The 23,916-nt window shown below is 46.6% G+C and overlaps 2 protein-coding genes across 5 annotated transcripts in view; both read left to right on the forward strand.

Annotated features, from left to right (window-relative positions):
- LOC125520992 (E3 ubiquitin-protein ligase UPL4-like) overlaps positions 1-22,987 on the forward strand; it is a 28,312-nt gene extending 5,325 nt beyond the window's left edge. The window contains exons 3-9 of the mRNA XM_087535282.1: positions 16,371-16,398; positions 16,479-16,747; positions 17,278-17,415; positions 18,586-18,720; positions 19,061-19,110; positions 19,288-19,468; positions 22,746-22,987. Of these exons, the coding sequence (XP_087391408.1) occupies positions 16,371-16,398; positions 16,479-16,747; positions 17,278-17,311 (331 nt within the window). The 3' untranslated portion in view covers positions 17,312-17,415; positions 18,586-18,720; positions 19,061-19,110; positions 19,288-19,468; positions 22,746-22,987. The remainder of the gene's footprint in view (positions 1-16,370; positions 16,399-16,478; positions 16,748-17,277; positions 17,416-18,585; positions 18,721-19,060; positions 19,111-19,287; positions 19,469-22,745) is intronic.
- On the forward strand, positions 501-3,710 carry LOC125524846 (uncharacterized). Of its 4 annotated transcripts, none has more exons than XR_007290985.2 (6): positions 501-1,063; positions 1,167-1,262; positions 1,832-1,949; positions 2,287-2,400; positions 3,187-3,323; positions 3,462-3,710. XR_007290985.2 is itself a non-coding variant. In XM_048689868.2 (5 exons), exons 1-5 carry the CDS (start codon positions 1,055-1,057, stop codon positions 3,569-3,571), a joined length of 426 nt encoding a protein of 141 aa, XP_048545825.2. In that variant the 5' UTR covers positions 502-1,054; the 3' UTR covers positions 3,572-3,710. The 4 variants fall into 4 exon arrangements, 2 of the variants coding, with proteins under 2 accessions (XP_048545825.2, XP_048545826.2); XR_015612144.1 differs by having other exon boundaries at positions 3,187-3,283; XM_048689868.2 differs by lacking the exon at positions 1,832-1,949 and having other exon boundaries at positions 502-1,063; positions 3,187-3,283.
- Positions 22,988-23,916: the final 929 nt, after the last annotated feature.

Here is a 23,916-nt window from a genome sequence, read left to right on the forward strand (position 1 = left end):
TTCCACGTGAATCGGCAAAAAATTGTCTTTTTCACGAGAGGTGGATCAAAACTTTTTAGACCCAACCATTTGGTCAATTGTGCATTAAATATGGCCTAGTATTTTAGAAAAGTGATTTGGTCCAATTTTGCAACAATTATTTGGTAAGTTCTTCACAAAAAAACCTCTTTTTGGGCACTCGAAAAATGATTAAAAATTACTAGAAATATCAGAAATGCATACAAATTGGTACTTATCCATAAAATGTGGTCTAATTCTAGTGAAAATTTGTGGGGTAACCTTTTGCAAAATATTTTTGATAGCTACTTCACAAAATCCCTCTATTTTTTAGTACTTGGAAACTATCTAAATCATTGGTTTTCCGAACCAATCGGAACTCTTCCCACGGATCGATGACATGGCGCCCATCCATCCATCCATCTCTCCATCCCACATCCATCCATCCGTTTATCTACAGAAAAAATAAAAAAAAATGGAAAAGAGATACCCCAGCCGCAACCCAAACCCTAGCTCAGATCCCCCTTCCTCCATCTCATTCCCCTTGTCCCTGGCGGCGGCGCACCACTCGTATCTTCCTCTCTCCACCAAACCCTACCCACCAACGCGAGCTCCTCTCCCCTGCACCACTCCTCGTCGCCGCCGCCACCACCACCTATGGCGCCCGATCCCGCCCTCCGGTGGCGCCAAGCTCACCACGGTGACCCCATCCTTCCGCTCCTTCCTCTCATCAGGCCAGATCGGGCGCGCGCGTCCTCAAGTCGCCAAGCGCGACCCCCGATTCAGCCGAGGCCGCCGCCCGCGCCCGCGCGCCACCACCCGCTCCTCCTCGCCTCCCGTAGGACGCAGACCCCGCGCCGCTCGTCCTCCGCCCGCCGACCCACCCCGTCCCTGATGCCTCACTCGGCGCCTTCCGCTACAGGGCCGCCGCGCTCGCAACACCCTCGGCGCCGCACCTCCACCGCCACCTCCGCTGGCTCCTCGCGACGCCCCCGCCTCGTGCACGAGCGGCCGGAGCACGCCGTCCACCCCGCGCACGAGGCGCTCGACGCGCTCGATGTCTTCGGTAATGGAAGCTCCCGGATCCCTCGGTTTCCTTCTTTGGTTTTTTACTCCATTGATTTTCTTAGCTTCACTGACTGACGGGGAACTGATTTGGGCGTTTGCAGATACGGTGCAGGACATCAAGGACCTGGAGCACCCCTACTAGCTGGAGCAGATACGGTGTGTGCTCTCCCAGGAGCCCGTCTCCGTCTCCATATCCGGTACGTATACCTGCAAGAATGTGCTACTCAAGGTTTCTAGTGATTATTAGGAGTTCGGTTTGGGGCTAGAAGGTGCTGCTCAAGGTTTCTAGTCCGTCTCCGTCTCAAGGTTTCTAGTGTTAATTTTCAATGTCAATTTGCTTAGTTGCAGGCATTCTCTCCTGCAGCATCTTGCACTCATCCACCTATGAGCCCTCCAATCTCTTCTTTATGATCCCCTTCCATTATAAGAAGCCAGAATCATTGTGGGTTTGTGGTGGAAATGTAGATTTGCATTCATGATAAGATAATTAGCACAAATGGCCATTTCTCATTGATATCACAGTAGAGATTCAGAGTGTGATCTTGAAAGCACGCTGCATACAGAAACACAATTCTGAGTGCCTTTATTAAATAGATTAAAAATAAGTCGCGCGGGTTTGCTTGCTTGTTGGGATTATATTTTCCAGTAGCTTGCTGATCCTACATAACTTCATTCTGTATGCGGATCTGCGACCTTCATGATGCATTTACTTATTGCAAGCGAAGCATCCTATATTATTCTCATCCTATATTATTCTTATTGCAAGCCCGAGGTGTCTCCTCATCATCTACAACAAAGGATCCCCATTGCCTGCCACCAGCCTGTAGCAGAGGATCCCCACTCTGTTGGGCACAACACGAACACCCAAAACAGGCAAACAATTGGTAGCATGTCCAACATCATCTCCTATCTGCACTGTGCTCTGTCAATTTCTTCAGTCTGTATGTAATATAACTGCAGAACACATCTGAAACTTTGTATCCTATCTGCACTGGAGCCGCTGTTAGTTTCTTAGTAATTTTACCGACATTTAGCAGACTAAATTAATAAAACAAGAATGTTGGTTTGTACTTGGTAACCCCATCTCCTCTCTCATTTTGGGGAGGAATTTCAGTAATAGCTGACAGAGTTCTGAACTTTTAACTGAATTTTCTTCAGTATCCCGCTGGAGGCTGCTGGTTCTTCATGTGTTTGTCTGATGATTTTTCAAATCTCTTGCAGACTGGGGTGTGCAGTACTTCCGCAGGTGCCACGAATCCGGAGCCTGATGTTGCTGCTGAAGAGCAGAGCGATCAAGCTCCCCCAAAGGGACATCTAGAGGGCCTTACTCATCAGGTGAGCTGATGTTTGCCCGAGCGCTTTGAGATGGTAGTTGGTAGTGGGATAGGCTACTGTCCTCGTTGGGTAGAATGTCTGCCTCGCCCTGATTTGATTTGTGTGTCGTGCCTGTGTTTCGATGCTGGTAAGATTGCCAGAATCTAGCAACAGATGCTAATACTGTATAGATGTTGTTGGCCAACTTTTTTATAAACCGAACACCAGTAAGAAAAGGCCTATGCAGTATTGCTTAGTCCATACCTAATACTATACAGATTTTGCAACCTGATATGATCAGCGGAGAATTAAACAGTGGAAGTGCCTGCCAGTAGCACCATGATAACCTTTGCATACTAGTAGCTGCTATACATGTCCAGATTTCACCGTGAGTAGTTATTCTAGGCATCGAAGCTGAACCCATCTTCAACAGTTATTCTAAACATAGATTTTGATGTGTGACTTGTTAATGAAGTATTGGTTGGTTGTGAGAACAATGCTTGCGTTTTAGCTACTGCCACTTTGAGCTGTTGTAGCTTGTAGTTATCAATTCCAGCTGGGTTTACATATTGCATTTCTGGAGCAGTCGATCGACATTTCTAAGTTTTTTTGTTATATAAGATGAACAAATGTTATGTTTAAAGTGTGAGCTGACTAGTAATCCTAGAGAGAACCAGCTCCATTTTTGCAAATGTTATGGTACATTATATGGTTTCTTTAGCTATGCGATGCCACACTTATATTTTAATTTTCTGCTAGTGTAAATTTTGGTTTCGTTCTCAATTTCGGTGCCTCTGGCTGATGCAGGTGCACATGAGTGTTCTGGACGACATGGTCTCCTTTTCGGCATGTGCAAGTGTCGGGTGGTGCTTGCCTACATGGTTTACGGCAAGCTGCAGTTCAGGTGGGCGCTCCAGCTCTCCCTTCTCATGCTATACATCCAGGTACACCCTTCCATCAGTACCTACACATACCAATGCCCGCTGGATAAATATCAAGAGTTGATAGCTGATCTCTAGCAAATATAGCTATGTGTAAGGAGCAGCTGCGTGTAACTTCTTTACTTGGTTCCTCTTTTACAGGAGCTCCAGGCCTAAGAAAGTTGGAAGTGCGAAGACGTGAAGAAAAGCGCGAAGCCGTGAAGTGCTACTCAGCAAAGAGTTGTCAGCTCTATTTGACTGTAATATTGTAATATTGTAATAGCTGGTATACCTGGGTTGTAATAGTCTACTGAAATTGTAAGACACTAATCTAGTGTTATTTGACGAATTTCACATGTTCTCTTATTTGTTTGGAATATTTGATTATGAATGTGATTTGATAGTGTGTGAGATGGCAACCTGACCAGTGCAACCCACTTGTGAAATAATATGACTAGTTTGTAACTTTCTTATGTGTGGGATCAATAAATGAGATTAACATGACTAGTAGGACCAGCTCCATAATATATTTTTCAAAAATATATAATCAATAGACTGTAAAAGGCCAAAGCCCAGAGATAAAAAGGCTGAAATATTGGGCTTGGCCCATGTAGCCCAACAGAATTTGTAGGAAAAATAATAATAATAAAAGGTCAAATTGTTGGGCTAGGCCAATGTAGAAAACCGAATTGGACCGGGCTGAATCTTGTGCCACATCAGCTTGCCATGTTGGATCCATACGTGGCCTGGGGAGGTTGCTAGTGACCAAAACGCCACAGTAGGAATATTTTGGTCATAAACGTCTACGACCATTCCAGAAGAAAGGTCGCTATAGTCAGTTTACGACGGCCAGCTTTTGACCTTATGTTTTTGGTCATCAAAAGGTCATAAATGGAAATTTGTGACCATTCAGTGACCAATAGTGGTGGTCACAAGTTGACATATTTCTTGTAGTGGACGTTCTGCGGTAACGATGCGGCGTCAATATTACTAAATACTCGGAGCGCGATAAAATCATGAGTTTTTTTTGCACGACGTGGGCACATGTGCTATAGGAACGATGGTATTTTTTCATAATTTTTGGTGATGGAGAAGTATCCGAAAAATTCCCTCTACGCGGATTGCCCTTCGCGCGTCTACGGCTGTGGCCGGCGGCCTCCGGGGGCTAGCATGCCGCCAAATCTTGCGTAGGCGGCCTCTCACAAGTCTGGAAGTGTTGTGGCGGTTGCAAACGCCCGGCACGCGTGTCCGGGGTGTGCCCCCCCCTCACGGACGGCGCCGCCGCCGGCACCTGGAGGGGGGAAACGGACGCGTGGGGTCAAGATCCCCTCCGTGTAGACCCGACACGTCCGTTTCCCCCTCCAAGTGCCGGCGGCGGCGCCGTCCGTGAGGGGGGGCACACCCCGGACACGCGTGCCGCCTCTTCGGACATGCCACCACACCACCCCGCATGTATGAGGGTCCGGTGCGACGCTCCGGTGGCATTGCTACCCCCTCAGTGTCCCCGTCCCGCCTAACCCTGTAGCGTTTGACCACGGGATCTAGCCCTTTGACTTTGCACGGACGGGCTTTGACCAGTGGACCTCCCCACCCGGTTGTGTTAGGTCAGCCGATAGGAACACTTTGGAGCAACATCCGGGCCAGACCCACAGCAAGATCCCCTCCATGTAGACCCGACGCGTCCGTTTCCCCCCTCCAGGTGCCGGCGGCGGCGCCGTCCGTGAGGGGGGGCACACCCCGGACACGCGTGCCGGGCGTTTGCAACCGCCACAACACTTCCAGACTTGTGAGAGGCCGCCTACGCAAAATTTGGCGGCATGCTAGCCCCCGGAGGCCGCCGGCCACAGCCGTAGACGCGCGAAGGGCAATCCGCGTAGAGGGAATTTTTCGGATACTTCTCCATCACCAAAGATTATGAAAAATACCATCGTTCCTATAGCACATGTGCCCATGTCGTGCAAAAAAACTCTTGATTTTATCGCACTCCGAGTATTTAGTAATATTGACGCCGCATCGTTACCGCAGAACGTCTACTATCGTGTCATCGCCGTCCGTGAGGGGGAGCCACGCACCGGAGACGCGTCCCGCCTCTTCGGACATGCCACCACACCACCCCGCATGTATGAGGGCCCGGTGCGATGCTCCGGTGGCATTGCTACCCCCCAAGTGCCCCCGTCCCGCCTAACCCTGTAGCGTTTGACCACGCGATCTAGCCCTTTGACTTTGCATGGACGGGCTTTGACCAGTGGACCTTCCCACCCGGTTGTGTTAGGTCAGCCCATAGGAACACTCTGGAGCAACATCCGGGTCAGACCCACACCAAGATCCCCTCCGTGTAGACCCGACGCGTCCGTTTCCCCCCTCCAGGTGCCGGCGGCGGCGCCGTCCGTGAGGGGGGCACACCCCGGAGACGTGTGCCGCCTCTTCGGACATGCCACCACACCACCCCGCATGTATGAGGGCCCGGTGCGACGCTCCGGTGGCATTACTACTCCCCCACGGCCCCCGTCCTGTCGTGTAGACCTCACGGGCATGGCTGTCGCCGTGTCCCGGAGGGGGGAAACGGCCACGTCGGGCCAACACGGAGGGTATCATTGGGTGGTTTGGGCCGGAATGGTGTTGGGGGGTGCAACACATGCCGTAACAAAAAAATAAAAAATAAAAAAATGCCGTAACAAAAAAATAAAAAAAATGCAAAGTATCTATGCCGACGGCTTAGCCGTCGGCATAGCAGCGCACATGTCCACGGATCGATGACGTGGCAAAGGGGCGGGCCTATGCCGACGGCCTGGCCGTCGGCATAGGGCCGACCTTATCCCCTTGCGGTTCGCCCCCACCACCCATTCGCCATCCATCTCCCCTTCCTCCCCGACCCACACCCGCGCCGTCGCCCACCACCTCCGCCGCCCGCCCTGAGCACGCCACCGCCGGCCCCGAGCCCGCCGCCCCGCGCCGCACCAACCCTGGGCCGCCCCGCCCCGCCCCGAACCCGCCATCGCCCGCACCTCCCCCGTCTCCCCCACCCACCCGCGGTGCACCGCCGTCCTCCCCGCCCCGCGCTGCACCGCCGTCCTCCCCGCCCCGAGCCGCGCCGCCGCCTGGATCTGCCCACGCCGCCGTCGTCTCCGCGCGGATCAGCCCACACCGCCGCTGTATTCGCCCGTCCCGGCCTCCCTCGACACATCCCCGTGCGGTCGGCCCTCCCTCCCCCGACCTCCGTCCCCGCCCCGACCTCCATCGACCCCGCCCCGGCGGCCACTTCGTTCGTGCCTGCCCCTCCGCTACCTGCTCTGGCCCATCGTCCGTGCCTGCCCCTCCCCCCGAGCCGGCCCTCCCCCACGGTGAGCTCCCTCCCTCCCTCTTTGTAGATTTTTGTTGATAATTTTGATGTTGTTCATAGTTATGTAACTAGATGGATGGATGCATAGTTAGTTGATAGATGATTTGATGATTGTTACAAATGTGAGAAATGCAAGAAAAGCAATTTTTTTAACAAGGGGCATGACGTTAGATGATAGATTTTTTGATGATAGTTGCAAATGTATGATGATTGTTACATGATAGATGATGATGTTAATGATGATAGATGATGATGTTGATGATAGATAATGATTTTTTTTGCGGAAGAGATGATATAGGATGCTGATTTTTATGATTCGATGATTGTTAGATGATGATGATGAATATATTGTAATGTACTTAATTATTGTCACGGTGCAGGTTCTGTGGTGTTCCATCTCGGTGGAGTGATCGTCGTAGGAGCTGTTGGTCCCCGGTTGTCCCTCCGGTGTTCGACTACTTCCTCTACAGCCGAGTGTGAGCTACGAATCATGTGACTAGATTTCATTCTCAAGTCAATTGACGTAACCTAGGCGTCTCCCGTCCGAAAGGGTTGCATCGATAAATATGCATTCAATTGCATATTTATCACCGCAGCTCTTTCGGATTGTCCAGCATTTTCCATGGATAGCCCGATGATGTGTAGATTGGGTATGTTCTCCATGTTCTACCCCGTTCCGAGACAGGATTTCGGCGGCGCCTCCCCATTGTTCTCTGAAGCATATTCTCTCGACTATTTGCCGAGACATGTATCTGGAGAACAGCGGGGAGATGCTGCCAAAATTTTGTCTCGGAACGGGGTAGAATGGAGAACGTACTCAATCTACACATCCTCTGGTGGGATTAGGACCCATCTTTACCTATTAGAGATGTAGGTGGATTCAACGCGGTAGAAACTGAAAATTTGATGTGATTAATTTAAGTGAATCCTTAATTATGTTGTGTGGCTTGCAAAAAAGCAGAGGATGGCAGATAATCAGTGGATGTACAGTGGTTTTATCTGTCGGAATCGAGTAACATCAGAGTGGATCGCGAAAACCGATGTGTATTTGAAGGAGATATTCCGTCATCCAATGAGAATTATCCCACCATGCCCCTGTGCGAGATGTGCCAGACGTCACCGTAGAAATCAGACGGACATGAGTGAGCACCTTCACACACACGGATATATGCCAAACTTTGACATGCCGCCGATAAACATAGCCGAGCAGGACCGTGGTAGAGAGGAGGTAATGCGACAACGCATCGATGGATATGAGGACGACGGGGTCAGGGACATGCTAGATGATGTCATTGTTGCAGAAACGACAAATGTGACACCTTCAGAGAATGAACCGGAGGAGCCGGAGGCAACCGCAAAGGCCTTCTTGGAGGTCTTGGCCTCGTCGAAGAAACCTCTTTATGCGGGTGCGAAAATATCTCAGCTGGATGCCATCTCGCAACTGATTGTAGTCAAGGCTGAGTACGGCTGTAGCCAGAAATGCTTCGAAGCATTCCTGGGAGTATGGGCTAACAGCCTCCCTGAGGGTCATGAACTGCCGAAAAGCATGTACGATACAAAGAAAATCATGAAGGCACTCTCTATGGATTATGAGAAAATAGATGTTTGCCCGAAGAATTGCCTTTTGTTTAGGCACGAGTATGCGGATGACAAGTACTGTAGGAAGTGCGGTTCGTCTCGGTACATTGAGGTGGTCGGTGAGGATGGTGAGAAAAAGCAGCTAACCATCCCCGTTAAGGTTCTTCGGTATCTTTATTTTATAAAAAGACTGCAGCGCCTTTTCATCACGAAGGAGTCTGCCAAAATGATGAAGTGGCACAAGGAAGGTATAAGGTACAATCCAAAAAAATCGTACATCCATCGGGAGGGGAAGCATGGAAGTCATTCGATGAAGAATACCCCGAGGAAGCAGCCGAGGCTGGGAATGTCAGAACAGCCATATCAGGTGATGGGTTGAATCCATATGGTATGTCGTCTAATCCATACAGCTGCTGGCCTGTGTTTGTAATTCCGCTCAATCTTCCTCCCGGTGCCCTAATGCAACGGAAGACCATGTTCTTGTCGCTCATCATTCCGGGGCCTGACTACCTGGGGAAGCAATTGGGTGTGTTTATGCAGCCGCTTGTGGATGCTTTGCACCATTCTTGGTACTTTCCGAGGTTGACATATGACTGGGATCTGTAGAGAAATTTCTTGATGAAGGTTTGGTTGCACTATTGCATGCATGACTTTCCCGGCTATGCTCTATTCTGCGGATGGTGTACAAGTGGTAAGATGCCATGCCCAGTGTGCATGCAGGCTCTGCGAATGATTTGGCTGAGTAAGGGTGGCAAGTATGTAGCCTTTGACCTGCATCGATAGTTCCTCCCTCCAGACCATCCAGACAGGGAAGACAAGAAGAACTTCACGAAAGGTCGGGTTGTTCATGAAGTAACCGAGATTCCAACATTTTCGGGGGCAGATGTTCTTGCTCAGCTAAAAGCTCTCAAGCCTAAAGTCAAAGGCAAAGGCAAAGCCAAAGCCAAAGGCTTCGAGGGATATAGTGAGACGCACAACTGGACGCACATTACCCCCTTCTCGCAGCTTCCCTATTTCAAGAACCTCAAACTTCCTTACAATATTGATGTGATGCACACCGAAAAGAATGTGGCAGAGTCCCTTTTCCACACGATCCTCAACATTCCTGATAAGACGAAGGATAACGTAAAAGCTAGAGCCGATCAACAGAGAATTTGTGATAGACCACGCCTGAACATGAAGCCTCCCACAGGCGGCCGAAAAAACTGGTTCAAGCCAGATGCTGACTTTGTCCTTAAACCGCCAGAAAAAAAAGAAGTACTTATCTGGCTGAAACAAATTTTGAAGTTCACCGATGGTTATGCATCGAATATAAGTAAGGGAGTCAATCTTTCAACGGGCAAAGTGACCGGCCTGAAGAGTCATGACTACCATGTATGGATTGAGTGGATAATGCCGGTGATGGTTCGAGGCTATTTCCCCGAGCATGTCTGGCGAGTGCTTGCTAAGCTTAGCCATTTCTTCCGCACGCTCTTTGCTAAAGAAGTAAGTAAAGAGGTGATTGAAAAATTGCATAAGAAGGCACCGGAGTTGATAGTCAAGCTAGAGAAGATCTTTCCGCCAGGCTTCTTTACTCCGATGACACATCTCATTCTGCACCTCGCGAACGAGGTATTGTTGGGGGGCCCTGTGCAAAATCGCTGGCAGTACGGCCCTGAGAGGCAGAAAAAGCATCTCCGACGGAAATGTGGAAACAAAGCTAAGATTGAAGCTTCCATAGCTGAGGCAGTTATCCTAGAGGAGGTGTCAGACCTCAGGACATCATACTATCCAGACCACGTTCCCCATCTGCATAACAAGGTGCCTCGATACAATATAGAAGAGCCCAAGTATCAACCCAGGCTTGATCTATTCAACGCACAAGGTGGGAGGGCTGGGGCCTCGAAATCTTATAACATGCCATGACAAGAGTGGGAGGTCCTCATGTTCTATATCTTGCACAACATCAAGGAAGTTGAGGAAGTGTGGATGAGGTAATACCAATACACCATTCCTTTATGTCTTCCACATCATCATGTTTCATGTTCACTTAGTCCCGGTCTAACACCGCTTATCTTTTTTTAGTGATTTCGTTCAAGAGGAATGGACGGGAGTGAATCCTCCTACTGAGGCGGAGGCACTTACTCTTCTCCGTCATGGAAACCCTGGACGTAAAAATTTTGTTGCTTGGTTCATGGAGAAAGTAATTTCCCACACTCCCCTATTAAATACCTACTTCAACATTTATTAGTTAACCGAACTAATGCACGCAACAATTTCCATTATACTTGTAGGGAAAAGATCCGAACATATCTATGGATGATGAATTGAGATGGGTTTCCATGGGTTTTGACCCTGCCGTCATGACATGTAAAAATTATGATGTGAATGGGTATCGCTTCCATACAGAGGAGCACCAAAACAGCCGCCCCGATCCCAAAACTATAAATACTGTAGTGTACACCCCCGGTCAAAATTCAGTAGACTACTACGGAAGGGTACAAAATATATACGAGGTTAAATTCCGCCAGGGGCGTGAGACCCTAAGTCTGCCTGTGTTCAAATGCCGATGGTTCGATCCGCGGGAGGGGGTAAAACATACGCCTTCCATTGGTTTGGTCGAAGTTAAACCATCAACCGTCTATGCTGGAGCCGATCTCTTCATTGCGGCTACCCAAGCTACACAAGTATATTATCTGCCTTACCCATGCCAGAAAGTGTATCTAAAGGGTTGGGAAGTTGTGTTCAAGGTGTCGCCACATGGTAAGCTACCAGACCCGAATGAAGACGATTACTACAACATTAACCCCATGACATACGAGGGAGTGTTCTATCAAGAGCAACCTGATGATGATGATGATGATGATGATGTGGTTAGAAACGATGACGCTAGACCATTGGGTGATGATGATGTGGACCCAAACGTCGACGATGCACGGAATGATGGTGAGACCATTGTCAATGAAAATGACATACTTATGCTAGAAAAGTTAAACGAAGATGCTGACGACGAGGAAGAGCCTCCACCTCCGTCGGACAACGAAGATAATATGATTGATAGTGATGATGAGACGGACCGAGAAAGAGGTTACAACAGTGATGATTCATATGGGTTCTAGCAGATGTACGTTTCAAGTATTTTTTTCTATAGTTTAGGAAAATGCCTTTTTATGCATTTTTATTAATGTGTTTATTATCATGCCTTTTCCTTCATTTCATTAATTTACTAATTGCTTTTTCTCTTTTCAATGCAGGTTCGTGGAACATGGGCAAGGGGAAGGCCGACGGCGTGGGTTTCCTACGCAAGGTCGTCGGCCTACCTAGTCGGAGTGGTCGAGCACATAATCCTCCCCCTCGGCTACTTGACGATGACTCCTCACAGGGAGGTCGAGGGAGAGGTACCCCTAGAGGAGGAGGGGGCGGGGGGAGAGCCTCTAGAGGACGAGGTGCTGGGGGGAGAGCCACTACAGGGGGTCGCGGCCAGAAAGAGCGCACCCTCACCGACTTAGGGGTGTTGTCTTCGAGGCCCTCCTCTAGTGAGGTACACTCTAGGGAGGAGGAGGAGGTGGTGGTGGTGGAGGAGGAGGAGGAGGTGGAGGAGGAGGCAGGCGAGGAGGAGGAGGAGGAGGTTGGGGAGGGGGATGCAGGCGAGGAGGAGGGTGGTGGCGGGGATGATGGTGGTGACGGGAAGGGGGTTGACAAGAAGGGGTGGCTGCATGGTAACGCAGAGCTACCAAAGCAGGTTCCGGCTACTGAGGAGCAGAAGTGGCTCATTGAGCCCACGGGAAAAGAGTAAGTGGTTCATTATTTTGCTTGTCACATGCTTATTCCGGTTGTTATTTATTTTGCTTGTCACATGCTAATAGTTCATTCTTTTGCAGCAACTGGATATATTCTAAAGGGGTCCGTATTCCCAACGGCCTCATCACCGTCTTGCTGAAGTTATACTGGCCGGGGTTGTACTGCCCGGATCCAGTCAGGCAGCCGGCTCGTCGGGTTTTGGCCACGAGCTGGGACCACTGGGAAGCGGCCCGCCACGCGGACCATGAGACCCATGCCAAGGCCGTGATCACTACTTTCTGAGTTCTCTTCAGAAGAACAAGTCCATTCTAGTTTCATGAAAATGATTTAACTCATGGCTTCTTCCATTCTTGTTTCATGCATGATTGTAGAAATTCTATCGAGTTCTTCCGGAGCAGAGGGCTAGAGCGGACCAGATCGTGCTGCGCCAATGCAAGAAGAAGGCCCGCCAGATGCAGTACGAGGTGCGCTATGTGGTCATCTCCACATACTACCACGACTATCTTGGTGTGAAGATGACCAAGGAAGAAGCGTGGAGGATGGGCATTACCTTGGAGAGGCCCGAGTTCTTGGCGGTAAGTATAAAAGATTTTTCATATATTATGCTTTCATTACCTTGTGGTACATTATGCTTTATGCTTTATGCTTCCATAACACCAATTTGGACACACTTACATGCCATTATGCTTTTTATTATGTAGGTGTGTCCAAATTGGTGTTATGGAAAAGACGAGTCCTGGGCGGCATTGGTGGATCTTTGGTGTGATGAGGCTGGAGTCTGGGCGGCTATGAGAACCAAAAATAAGGCTAACCGAGGGACGGAGGGAGTACATGCTCAGGGAAACCGAAACCACTATCTCCACAAGGCAGTTAATGTATGACTAACCCCATTAAACATTCTTCTTCTTCTATTTACCATCACTTTCTTATGTATGACTAACCTCTGTTTGGTGGTGCAGGAGGAGAAACTGAAGCGGTCGCTCTCACACATGCAGGCGTGGGAGATCGCCCATACGCGGAAGGACCCCAAGCCTGGCGAGCCCAAGTACTACGGCAAGAAGACCGCAGGGAGGAAGAAGGCCTACTCCGAAGCGTATCTGAAGTTACATCCTGACACACCTGACCCCATTGCGGCGCCTCTGGACGACATGGCGGTGGTGAGGATGGGGCCCAAGGAGCACGGTCGGGAGGCGGTTCTCGATGCTGTGATCACTCCTAGTATCTCTTACACACAGCTTCGTCGGATCGACCCGAGCCTGAGCCAGCGCACGAGCCAGCCAGTGACCAGTACACAGTCCCTCTTTCAGGAGCAACAATCTGTAAGTATTTTCCCTCTTATCTTCATTGCTCACTTTATTTTCCGCATTTAGTAGTTTTATGAGTTCCATCATGTCATACCGTAGGCCTACCTGGAGTACAGAACGCTGATGAGCTTTGAGGAGTTTGTGGCACAGAACGCTGGCCCCTCACTGGTTAGTTCATCCCCAATCTATTCACCCAAAGCATGTCATGCCTTTCAACACAATCATATATCCCGTGCATATGTCTTTTCAACATCCAGGGAACAGGTGGATCTACCGTTGGCGGTGGTCTTCGCAGCACTCCGGAGACACGGAGCCCGACCACTCCGATCCACGGAGGCGGAGGCGGAGGTGGAGGCGGAGGCGGTCTTGGCAGTAGCGCTACCGCTAGCAGTGACGACCTGGGCTTCGGCCGTCTTGGCGGTGACGACCTCCGCGGTGCTCGATGATCCTTGTGTGTGGTGATGATGCTTGAGATGACTTGTGTGTGGTGATGATCATTTAGATGACGTGTGTGCTTCTCTATATGCTTATGCTTATGTTGGTTGTGATGATGTTCATTTAGAGACTTGTGTGTGATGATGCTGAAGGAAATATGCCCTAGAGGTAATAATAAAGTTATTATTTATTTCCTTATATCATGATAAAAGTTTATTATTCATGCTAGAATTGTATTAACCGGAAACATAATACATGTGTGAATACATAGACAAACAGAGTGTCACTAGTATGCCTCTACTTGACTAGCTCGTTAATCAAAGATGGTTATGTTTCCTGACCATGGACAAAGAGTTGTTATTTGATTAACGGGATCACATCATTAGTTGAACGATCTGATTGACATGACCCATTCCATTAGCTTAGCACCCGATCGTTTAGTATGTTGCTATTGCTTTCTTCATGACTTATACATGTTCCTATGACTATGAGATTATGTAACTCCCGTGTGCCGGAGAAACACTTTGTGTGCTACCAAACGTCACAACGTAACTGGGTGATTATAAAGGTGCTCTACAGGTGTCTCCAAAGGTATATGTTGGGTTGACGTATTTCGAGATTAGGATTTGTCACTCCGATCGTCAGAGAGGTATCTCTGGGCCCTCTCGGTAATGCACATCACTTAAGCCTTGCAAGCATTGCAACTAATGAGTTAGTTGCGGGATGATGTATTACGGAACGAGTAAAGAGACTTGCCGGTAACGAGATTGAACTAGGTATTGGATACCGACGATCGAATCTCGGGCAAGTAACATACCGATGACAAAGGGAACAACATATGTTGTTATGCGGTCTGACCGATAAAGATCTTCGTAGAATATGTAGGAACCAATATGGGCATCCAGGTCCCGCTATTGGTTATTGACCGAAGACATGTCTCGATCATGTCTACATTGTTCTTGAACCCGTAGGGTCCGCACGCTTAAGGTTTCGATGACAGTTACATTATGAGTTTATACGTTTTTATGTACCGAAGGTTGTTCGGAGTCCCGGATGTGATCACGGACATGACGAGGAGTCTCAAAATGGTCGAGACATAAAGATTGATATATTGGAAGCCTATGTTTGGATATCGGAAGTGTTCCGGGTGAAATCAGGATTTTACCGGAGTACCGGGAGGTTACCGGAACCCCCCGGGAGCTATATGGGCCTTAGTGGAAGAAGAGGAGAGGCGCCCAGGGCTGGGCCGCGCGCCCCTCCCCCCTAGTCCGAATAGGACAAGGAGAGAGGGGGCCGGCGCCCCCCTCCTTCTCTCTCTCTTTTCCACCTCGCGAATCCTATTCCAACTAGGATTGGGGGGGGGGAGTCCTACTCCCGGAGGGAGTAGGACTCCTCCTAGCGCGCCTCTCCTAGGCCGGCCGCACCCCCCCCTTGAGCCTTTATATACGGAGGCAGGGGCACCCCAGAGGAACACAAGTTGATCCACGTGATCATATTCTTAGCCGTGTGCGGCGCCCCCTGCCACCATAGTCCTCGATAATATTGTAGCGGTGCTTAGGCGAAGCCCTGCGACAGTAGTACATCAAGACCGTCACCACACCGTCGTGCTGACGGAACTGTTCCCCCGACACTTTGCTGGATCGGAGTTCGGGGAGCGTCATCGAGCTGAACGTGTGCCAAGAACTCGGAGGTGCCGGAGTAACGGTGCTTGGATCGGTTGGACCGGGAAGACGTACGACTACTTCCTCTACATTGCGTCAACGCTTACGCTTCGGTCTACGAGGGTACGTAGACAACACTCTCCCCTCTCGTTGCTATGCATCACCATGATCTTGCGTGTGCGTAGGAATTTTTTTGAAATTACTACGTTCCCCAACAGATGCTTATGCATATATTGTTGTGATGGTGCCGGATGATATCCCGTTGTGTTTTATATGTCTATCCCATCATATATATCTGCTGATATGTGCTGTTATTTGAATTGAATTGATTTGAAAACAAACAGAAAAAAGAAAAAAAAAAAGCAAAAGCAAACTATGCCGACGGCTAGGCCGTCGGCATAGGGCTAGCGTGAGCTCCCAGTAGCTGACACGTGGCACCTATGCCAACGGCCTAGCCGTCGGCTTAGTTTAAAAACTGTGCCGACGGCTAGACCATCGGCATAGGCGCACACGTGTCAGCTACTGGGAGCTCTGTATGAAGGACTATGCCGACGGCCTGGCCGTCGGCTTAGTTTCAAACTATGCCGACGGCCCAGCCGTCGGCATAGCCCTGGTCCACGAGCAGCGGCTGGTCGCCACGTGGCACACCTATGCCGACGGTCGAGCCGTCGGCATAGTTTTTGACTAAGCCGACGGGCCGTCGGCATAGGGGTGCCACGTGGCGACCAGTCGCTGGGCAGACTTGACGGCGGCCGCCATTAGGCGTGATAGTTGCCGACGGCCGGGGCCATCGGCATAGATGTACGGCCCCCGTTGGCGTATCATATATGCCGACGGCTTTTCTATGCCGACGGCCTCCCTGGCTGTGCCGACGCATATGTTGCCGACGGCCCTATGCCGACGGGGGCCGTCGGCATAGGTCTATCCCGACGGGACTCAGGCGGCATAGGGGGCGATTCCGGTAGTATATTGTCATGGACTTTGTCTCTGCAAGTATTCAGGTTAGAATTGCAGAAATTCGATCTTTTGGTGCCAAGAATCTACTGCATTCGCTAATTGGGTGAGTGCTTGGATGGTTCAGAGGGTTGTTGACTCAGCTGTTGCAAATGCCTGCAAGAAGGTCCCCGCAGATTGCTCCCAGTTTGTGATGGACTCGGTCCCAATGCTGTGTAATCTACTGCAGTCTGAGGAGAAGATGGTATTGTTACCCACTAATTTAACCGAGCTTGCTTGTATTAGGCATGTGCATAGTGCTCTGCTAAAGGCAAAGGAGAGGTTGACAATGCGGACAAGGAGAAGTAGTGTCATGGATCTGCATGAAAGTGTCATCGAGGGATGTCTGGTGTCAAGGTGAGCTTTTGTCAGTCCTTCTCCCCCGCTTCACTTCTAATCTGCATCACTCTCTCTCCCTTTCTGCCCATATCTGCAAAGATCGCACTGTTTCATAGTGTGTGCATATTTGATATCAATCCCACTATTGTTACCATGTTGATCTTTTTTAATTAATTAAGAGGACTGTATGCACTATGTAAGTGGATAAATGGTTTTTCTCCTATCGTTTTTGTTTATATGATAATAGGTTCTGCAATTTTGGAGTTAACAAATGTGCTTAGGTATCTGTATATTGGTCACTCCCCGGTCATTGCTGATTGTTTTCTGTCATTAGTACCCATAGTTGTACAAACTGAGAATTAGTTCTGTAGTGCATATTTGTGTTGATATGCTGTGCATATCGAGTTCATCGTCCAAGCACCTCTTGTGGAAAGAGAGAAAAAAGGCAGGAACTCCCAAGGATGCATGTACAGTAGTATTCTTTTGGTTGACAAGTTCATGCATGGTTAATTATTAATTCATTCATAATTTGTTAACTTGATGTATAGGTTTTCACCAATTACAGTTGGGTCTGACTGCTAATTGCATCGTCACGATACTTCACCACAGAGCACCAGGTCGAGGACTCCTTGGAAAAATACCTTTACCTCACGCTACCCAAGGACAGCTACCCGAATGATAAGAAGGTAACACCTCTCTCCGGCATTGAATTTATCCAGAAGTGTTCGGCTGCAATAATTACCACAGTTTGCTTGCTAACAAATATGATAATGCTCCTTTATTAGTACAAATTTTCATGCATCCATACATGCATTAGATGCAAATAGTAGTATACTAAAGTAAATTTTCATACTAACTACGAGATTCACTGTGATAAGAGATCAAGTATTCAGGCTCTGTCTTTTTATTTGCTAGACGCAGACTCTTAACTATGCCACTTGATCCACTCTGGAACCACACCAAACGGTAATACTTGATGAATATATAGGTTCCTAGGTTTAATATGCCATTTGTTGCTTGACACCGCACCTATACTAATTGGCATCACACAATCCTTCAAGTTCTTATGTGATCTACAACATCCTTCTTTATACAAAACTCTGATTCACAATATAAAAGTGCAAATCTTAATTTAGGAATTACTCACCTCACCATCAGTGTTGATGAATTGACAAGATGACTAGCTCTCTAGATTACTTTCCTTTATATTACAGATTTAAAGTTGTTGGTCCCAATGTCTTGTTGATTAGAAGGGATAATACAAATTACTGATACACCTCACTGGTGACATTACTTTGTGTTCAGAACTGATACATACACTAGAATGCACAGAGCTACTCTGTTGCTTTCCATTTTGTGTGTGATAATGTAGCATGTTAATTTGGATCTTCAAGACACCCATGCTCTCTTTTCTTCTCTCTAATATCTAATTTCAAGTGTCTTTCCTTTCCTCTTCCATTGTCTAATTGGAGTGATGTTGTAGCATGTTATTGCAATGCCACTAAAGAGAGTAAAATTGCAGGGTGATACATGAGAGCATGTATATAATTGGTAAGATCAAGCTTTTTACAGCTTAAACTGAATTAAACTTGTTGATATGGCGATAGGGTGTCCAGTATACATGATTGTTGATTAATTTTTTATACAAACTTCTTCCAATTTGTTACACTATGGATATGGATCTCTTCTCTATGAAGTCTTTTTTGTAGCTTGGTCTTTTTTGTTTGTGGTGCAACTTAAGACCATCCTGACATATTGGCTTATATTGCCATTTTTTCTGAAAGACACGTGATCAGGTCTTAGGGTATAGTGTTATTATAATTTCAGATTACCAATCCCAGTCTTGGAATTTGTAGATTGGGTGGTTCGTGTGCAGGTACATCAACAAGAAGTTCAGCAATAAGTACAGCGCGACGATCGTAGGTGCAAATCGATGACCGGCTCTTCACGTTACAAGTTCTTCATTCTTTCGATTTTCACTAGCTCAATTTGTAAGTAGATTCGAATTTTGTCTCGAAGAATAAAGAATAATCTTTTTTGATTGGGGATCCTGTTGTGGGAGAAATGACTATGTTTTGCATTTATCGGTTATGAAGTAGTTCTCTTGTTGTATTTACGTGGTCATTTATGGATAATGCAAGGAGCAGTTAATCTACATCAGGTAAAGAACATCTGAAGTCATTGCTTTCTAAAAAAATTGGTGACTAATAAAAAATGGAGCTTCCAAAATCATTGAGGCGGTGTTTTAGCAATCTATTCTTGGAAACTAACCTAGATTTCTATTGAGGCGGTGAATAATGACTGATTCAGTATACATGGTTGTTTTTGCAGGCTGAATTCACTCTTGACGAGCTCATGAAAAGCGACCATGAAATCAGAAGGTGAGCTAAAAAATCCTCTTCTCTGTTATTGTTCCAAATTGCCCAGTATGCGTAAATGTAGCATCTATAGCAAAGCAAGTATACCATAATAATAATGTCCTACTCATGTGCTCATTGTATATGGATGAAACGATAAACCACTTTCCAGTTTGCTCATAGATCTCTCACTCACAGTAGGCCATGGAGCTTTGGAAGAGCCAAAACAGATATGTGATGGTGCTAGAAGGGTGGGAATTTGAAGATGCTACCCTCTGGAACATGAATTCTACAGAGGCAGAAATAGTAAGGTCTGGTCATGGTGATGGCTCAATCATCTCCAGTGAGCCCTGCAAGGCCATGTCAAGGACAACACAAGTAGGTACGAAGCCTTTTTCTGCTACAGGTGAGATTCAGTTTGCTGTTGGCTGCAATTGCTTATAGATTGGTGTATTTTGTTGTGGGTTAAATAGTTGTAGTAAGATCATAATATACTAATGGGCTCCTATAATCCCAAAGTGCATTGGCCAACAGATAGATATTTTACATGATCTTCTAGATGTGCTTCATTTTTGCCATCGGAAATGATTGCTGGCAAAGTGCAAATATGATAATTTTGCTGCTGGAACGCTTTTAGAGACCTGACTATGCGGTTCAGAGCAGTAACAATGTCGTGTTATCCACTCTTTCCATGGAACGATTTTCAGAACTTTTTGAAGCCGTGAGCGATCAACCTTCATGATGTTGTTCGGTGCATGAAATATATTTCTTTCTATTTGTCGAATTGAGAATTTCTTGCCAATTATCTGCGATGGTGTGCGTGGTGCTGCAACCATTTTAATAGACTGAAACCATTGCCTTTTCTTTTATTCTACCTTTTCCCTTAAAGATCTCTGATGTAGCCGCATTTGTGCATTACTGAATTAGAGGTCTGTCGGAACATGTTGTCAAGCCTTTTATTTACTGAATTACCAGTGATATGCGAAGGCACCAGACAAATGTGGATCCAAACTGATACGGCATATAGATGGAAACTCTTATTGAAATATAAGAACAGAAAGAGATGAACTGAAAATGAAGTTCAGGTTTTCTTATTTCTTGCTTCTCATCCACCCTCGCACTAGCCTCCATAATCTTCTTAGTGGCAGGTTTATTTATCACTTTGAGTAGCGGAGTTCAAATGGCAGGTAAGTTCTTGTAGATAAGATATAGGAGAAATGGTAGGTGCAGCCTGCCTAGGTATAATTGCAATAAAGGAAAAAAAAATAGCGCGCTACAGAAAATAGCATCACCCTTGAAAATACGCTATTAGCATACTATAGTGCGCTATATCATGCTATTAGCGAGGCATTGTACATTGATTTATTTAGCGAGACAATTCTCTACACGCTATAGCACGCTATTTCTTTCGGTGCAATTGTATGATGTTAACCAGTCAATCTGTAAGCAAATTACTTACTTGAAGGACTATATTTGGTATTCTCCTTGTGCCAAATCTTGGGGTAACTATTCAAAGACTAGGTTGCAAGATTATTACTAGAAGTTGCAACAAAACAATCGTGTGTAACCTAGAAATACATTTGTACTGAAGTATTCTAACACACTGCATGATATAGGGGATGTAGTAGCCTCGTGTGGGCCATAGCAAACTCTTGAAGATGCTAGATATGCACAAAGCGATGAGCTGCTTCATAGCATAATACACTACTAGAACAATATTTGGTACGGACAAATATAGAACTATGTTGGTGAGCGTATAAACAGCCGCCTCTTCTTGTCTCTTCTGTTTAGGTCAGATCATTGTGAGTTCGTATGTTTAATTAAATTCTGCCACATGCCAAATGATATGACTTTATAATCATATCACTATAAATAAAAATGGGTGGTATAAAATCTGGAGTTATATTAATGTCTATGCGCATGGGTCAAAGAAAGTATATTAATCATGCTAAGATAGTCGACTCTTTTATTAAAATTCAGTAAAACTGATGAGTGATCTGGGCTCCTTAGAGCCTGCTTGAGATGTTTTGGTTCTATAAAACAATTATAAAACATCAAACTAAATTATTGTATTGTTAAGATTTTTACTTGTGTACTGTTACAGCAAAATCTGGTCTTTCCTGTTTGAAGTATGGGAAAAAGGAAGCGCTCAAATATGACGTTTATCAAATACCGAGGTCAGTCAGTTCCTGCTTTTTGTTGCCCTCTGTGTTTTAGTTATGATTTTGCATCCTGACGTGTTTGACAATATAGTTAGATTAATTATGCTCTCGGTCATGGTATATCTGACTGTAGGTGCTTTGTGGTTTATGGATTAATGGCTCTAGAGATAACAAACTTATTGATTGAATTTGGATCCGTAAATGTGAGCGATGAACGAAGACTACAAAGAAAGTAGTTTGACATTTGTAGTCTTATCGATCCATGAATGTATGTTATGAACATATAATTGTTCAGAGCTATTTTGTCGAATAAATAAACTTATATTTGGACTTTCATCATGTGTTTCTGATTTTTATTTGTTCAAGCCAAAATATTGGATGAACTCTGAGATTGTTACATGAATGATTTTATCGTATTTCTCTTTTGATCCGATATCATGAATCAACATCACCCTCTTGCTCAATAATGTTTAGATAATGGGAGTGTTTAATTGCATGCAGCAGTCGTATGCATAGTTCTGTAGCAAAATCACGGATATATTTATAGCACACCCTTGCACACACACCCCTCAGAATATATGAGAAATGGAGATCCTCATCTTTCATGCTTTGGTTGATGGAAAACAACAGGGATGGGGAAAATTATAGCACAACCCTTGCACACACACCCCTCCAGAATATATGAGAAAATGGTATGTTCTTACCCTCATACAAGTATTCGATTTTTTCTCCTCCCAATATTATCTAAGCTATCATTTAGGGAATACACTTTAATGTTTTTTTACTTGCTTTGTGGCAGCTGTTTCTTGTTTTGATTCCTTAGTCAGGAAATGTGGTACAAATAATAAAGATGTTAACCTGTGAAAACAGAGTACTGACTTTCACACTAATGGAATGCTACCACAAATTGAGACTGGAACTGGGATAATCCAGACCAGTGGTTTATATTGTTGAATTACTAAATCCTTTTCATAAGCAGCTGGTATGAGTTGTCAGTGGTTGTCAACAACTATGAAGTTCCTATTAAGGCTACTACAAACGTGTGGAGGTGACTAGACCTTAGCTCAACTAATATAATATAGTCTCACATAGCTAATATAATATGGTACCTTTCTAAAGGAAAGATAGATTATTTTAAATCTGTTATTCTGTTGTACTCATTGGTTTGAGTATGGCTTTCTGGTACAATTTACAAAGCCAGTGTTCGTATCAATCTTGTGTCAAACCATTTACATATTCTCAGCTTTATCACTTACAAGGAGTGATCACAGATTTTTACGATCTGTTATTAGTTATTATTTTGTACTTCCACCTAACTGCTTGTGAAGATTGATCGTTTCCTTAGTTACTTACCTTCATGTGTTTCATCTAGGATAGCTTTCGACCTTAGCTCAACTTTTCTCCAACTTAAAGCTTTATCTCCAAAGAATAAATGATATTTAGGCCTATTCCATATGCAACTTCATTTCGTTCTCACCTAAATCGAATGCAATGCAGGAACACCTGTTGGGATCCAGTACTTTGGACAGCTTGAGGAGCATGGTTACTGGGGCAATGAGGTTAAACTGTACGAGTATCATGTCGATGCCCTGTTTGCCATGTTTTGGCGCAACAAGCCACACATCAGGTACTATGTATGCACCAACAACAAGACATTTCCCAGGCAAGGTCCGAGGATGGTAACTCCAAAAATACATCCTTTCTTGCATATGCTCCCTCCGCTTCAAGGTCACCGCAAATCGCTGCTTTGCTCACACCGCACTGGCGGAGGACCCCAGTGGGCAAGGTCTGGCAGCCGCCATACCTTGTTTCGGTGCAAAAATACTTTTATACACTACTAGGAAAAGGCCTACTAATGGCGCACCGGTTTTGTCTACTAATGGCGCACCTACTAATGGCGCACCTACTAATGGCGCATTACCGGTGCGCCATTAGTAGCACGCCACTAGTAATTTTTACTAATGGCGCACCAGTGGTGCGCCATTAGTATCTGGTATACTAATGGCGCACCACTGGTGCGCCATTAGTATAGGCCACGGTGCGCCATTAGTATAGGCCACTGGTGCGCCATTAGTATTTTTGAATTTTGAAGGCGGGAAAATAGTAGTGGCGCACCGTCTAACCCCCACCGTGCGCCATTGCTATTTTTGAATTTTGAATTTGGATCTGGATCGTGATTTTTTTGCCCATTTTTTGCTCGTTTATTGGCACGATATTATTTCAAATTTTGTTCCCGTTTTTGAATCTTGTATGTTCTTTTGCCGTGTTCTTTTGCCGGAGAGGAGTTCGCCGGAGAGGAGGAGGAGGAGGTCACTGGAGAGGCGCTCGCCTACATCGCTGGAGAGGAGGAGGAGGAGTTCGCCCGAGAGGAGGAGGAGGAGGTCGCCAGAGAGGAGTTCACCGGAGCATCGGAGAGGAGGAAGGAGAAACCATGAGGGGATGGGAGGAGAGGAGGGAGGAGGAGCTCATCGGAGAGGAGGGAGGAGGAGCTCACCGGAGAGGAGGGAGGAGAAACCGTGAGGGGAGGGGAGGAGAGGAGGGAGGAGGAGGTCGTCGGAGAGGAGGAGGAGGAGGTCGCTGGAGAGGAGGAGGGTAGTATGGTGGAGGAGAGAAGGGAAGATGGAGTGGAGGAGAGGAGGGGATGGAGTGGAGGAGAGGTGGAGTGGAG

Source organism: Triticum urartu, chromosome 7A, assembly GCF_056163025.1.
Source record: "Triticum urartu cultivar PI428250 chromosome 7A, HENAU_Tu73, whole genome shotgun sequence".
NCBI lineage: Eukaryota > Viridiplantae > Streptophyta > Magnoliopsida > Poales > Poaceae > Triticum > Triticum urartu.

Excerpts from the sequence above, each read along its gene's own strand:
- LOC125524846 (XM_048689868.2), top strand. Across the intron at positions 2,401-3,186 it reads TAGAGGGCCTTACTCATCAG|GTGCACATGAGTGTTCTGGA; the intron begins GTGAGCTGATGT and ends TGGCTGATGCAG. Across the intron at positions 3,284-3,461 it reads TACGGCAAGCTGCAGTTCAG|GAGCTCCAGGCCTAAGAAAG; the intron begins GTGGGCGCTCCA and ends CCTCTTTTACAG.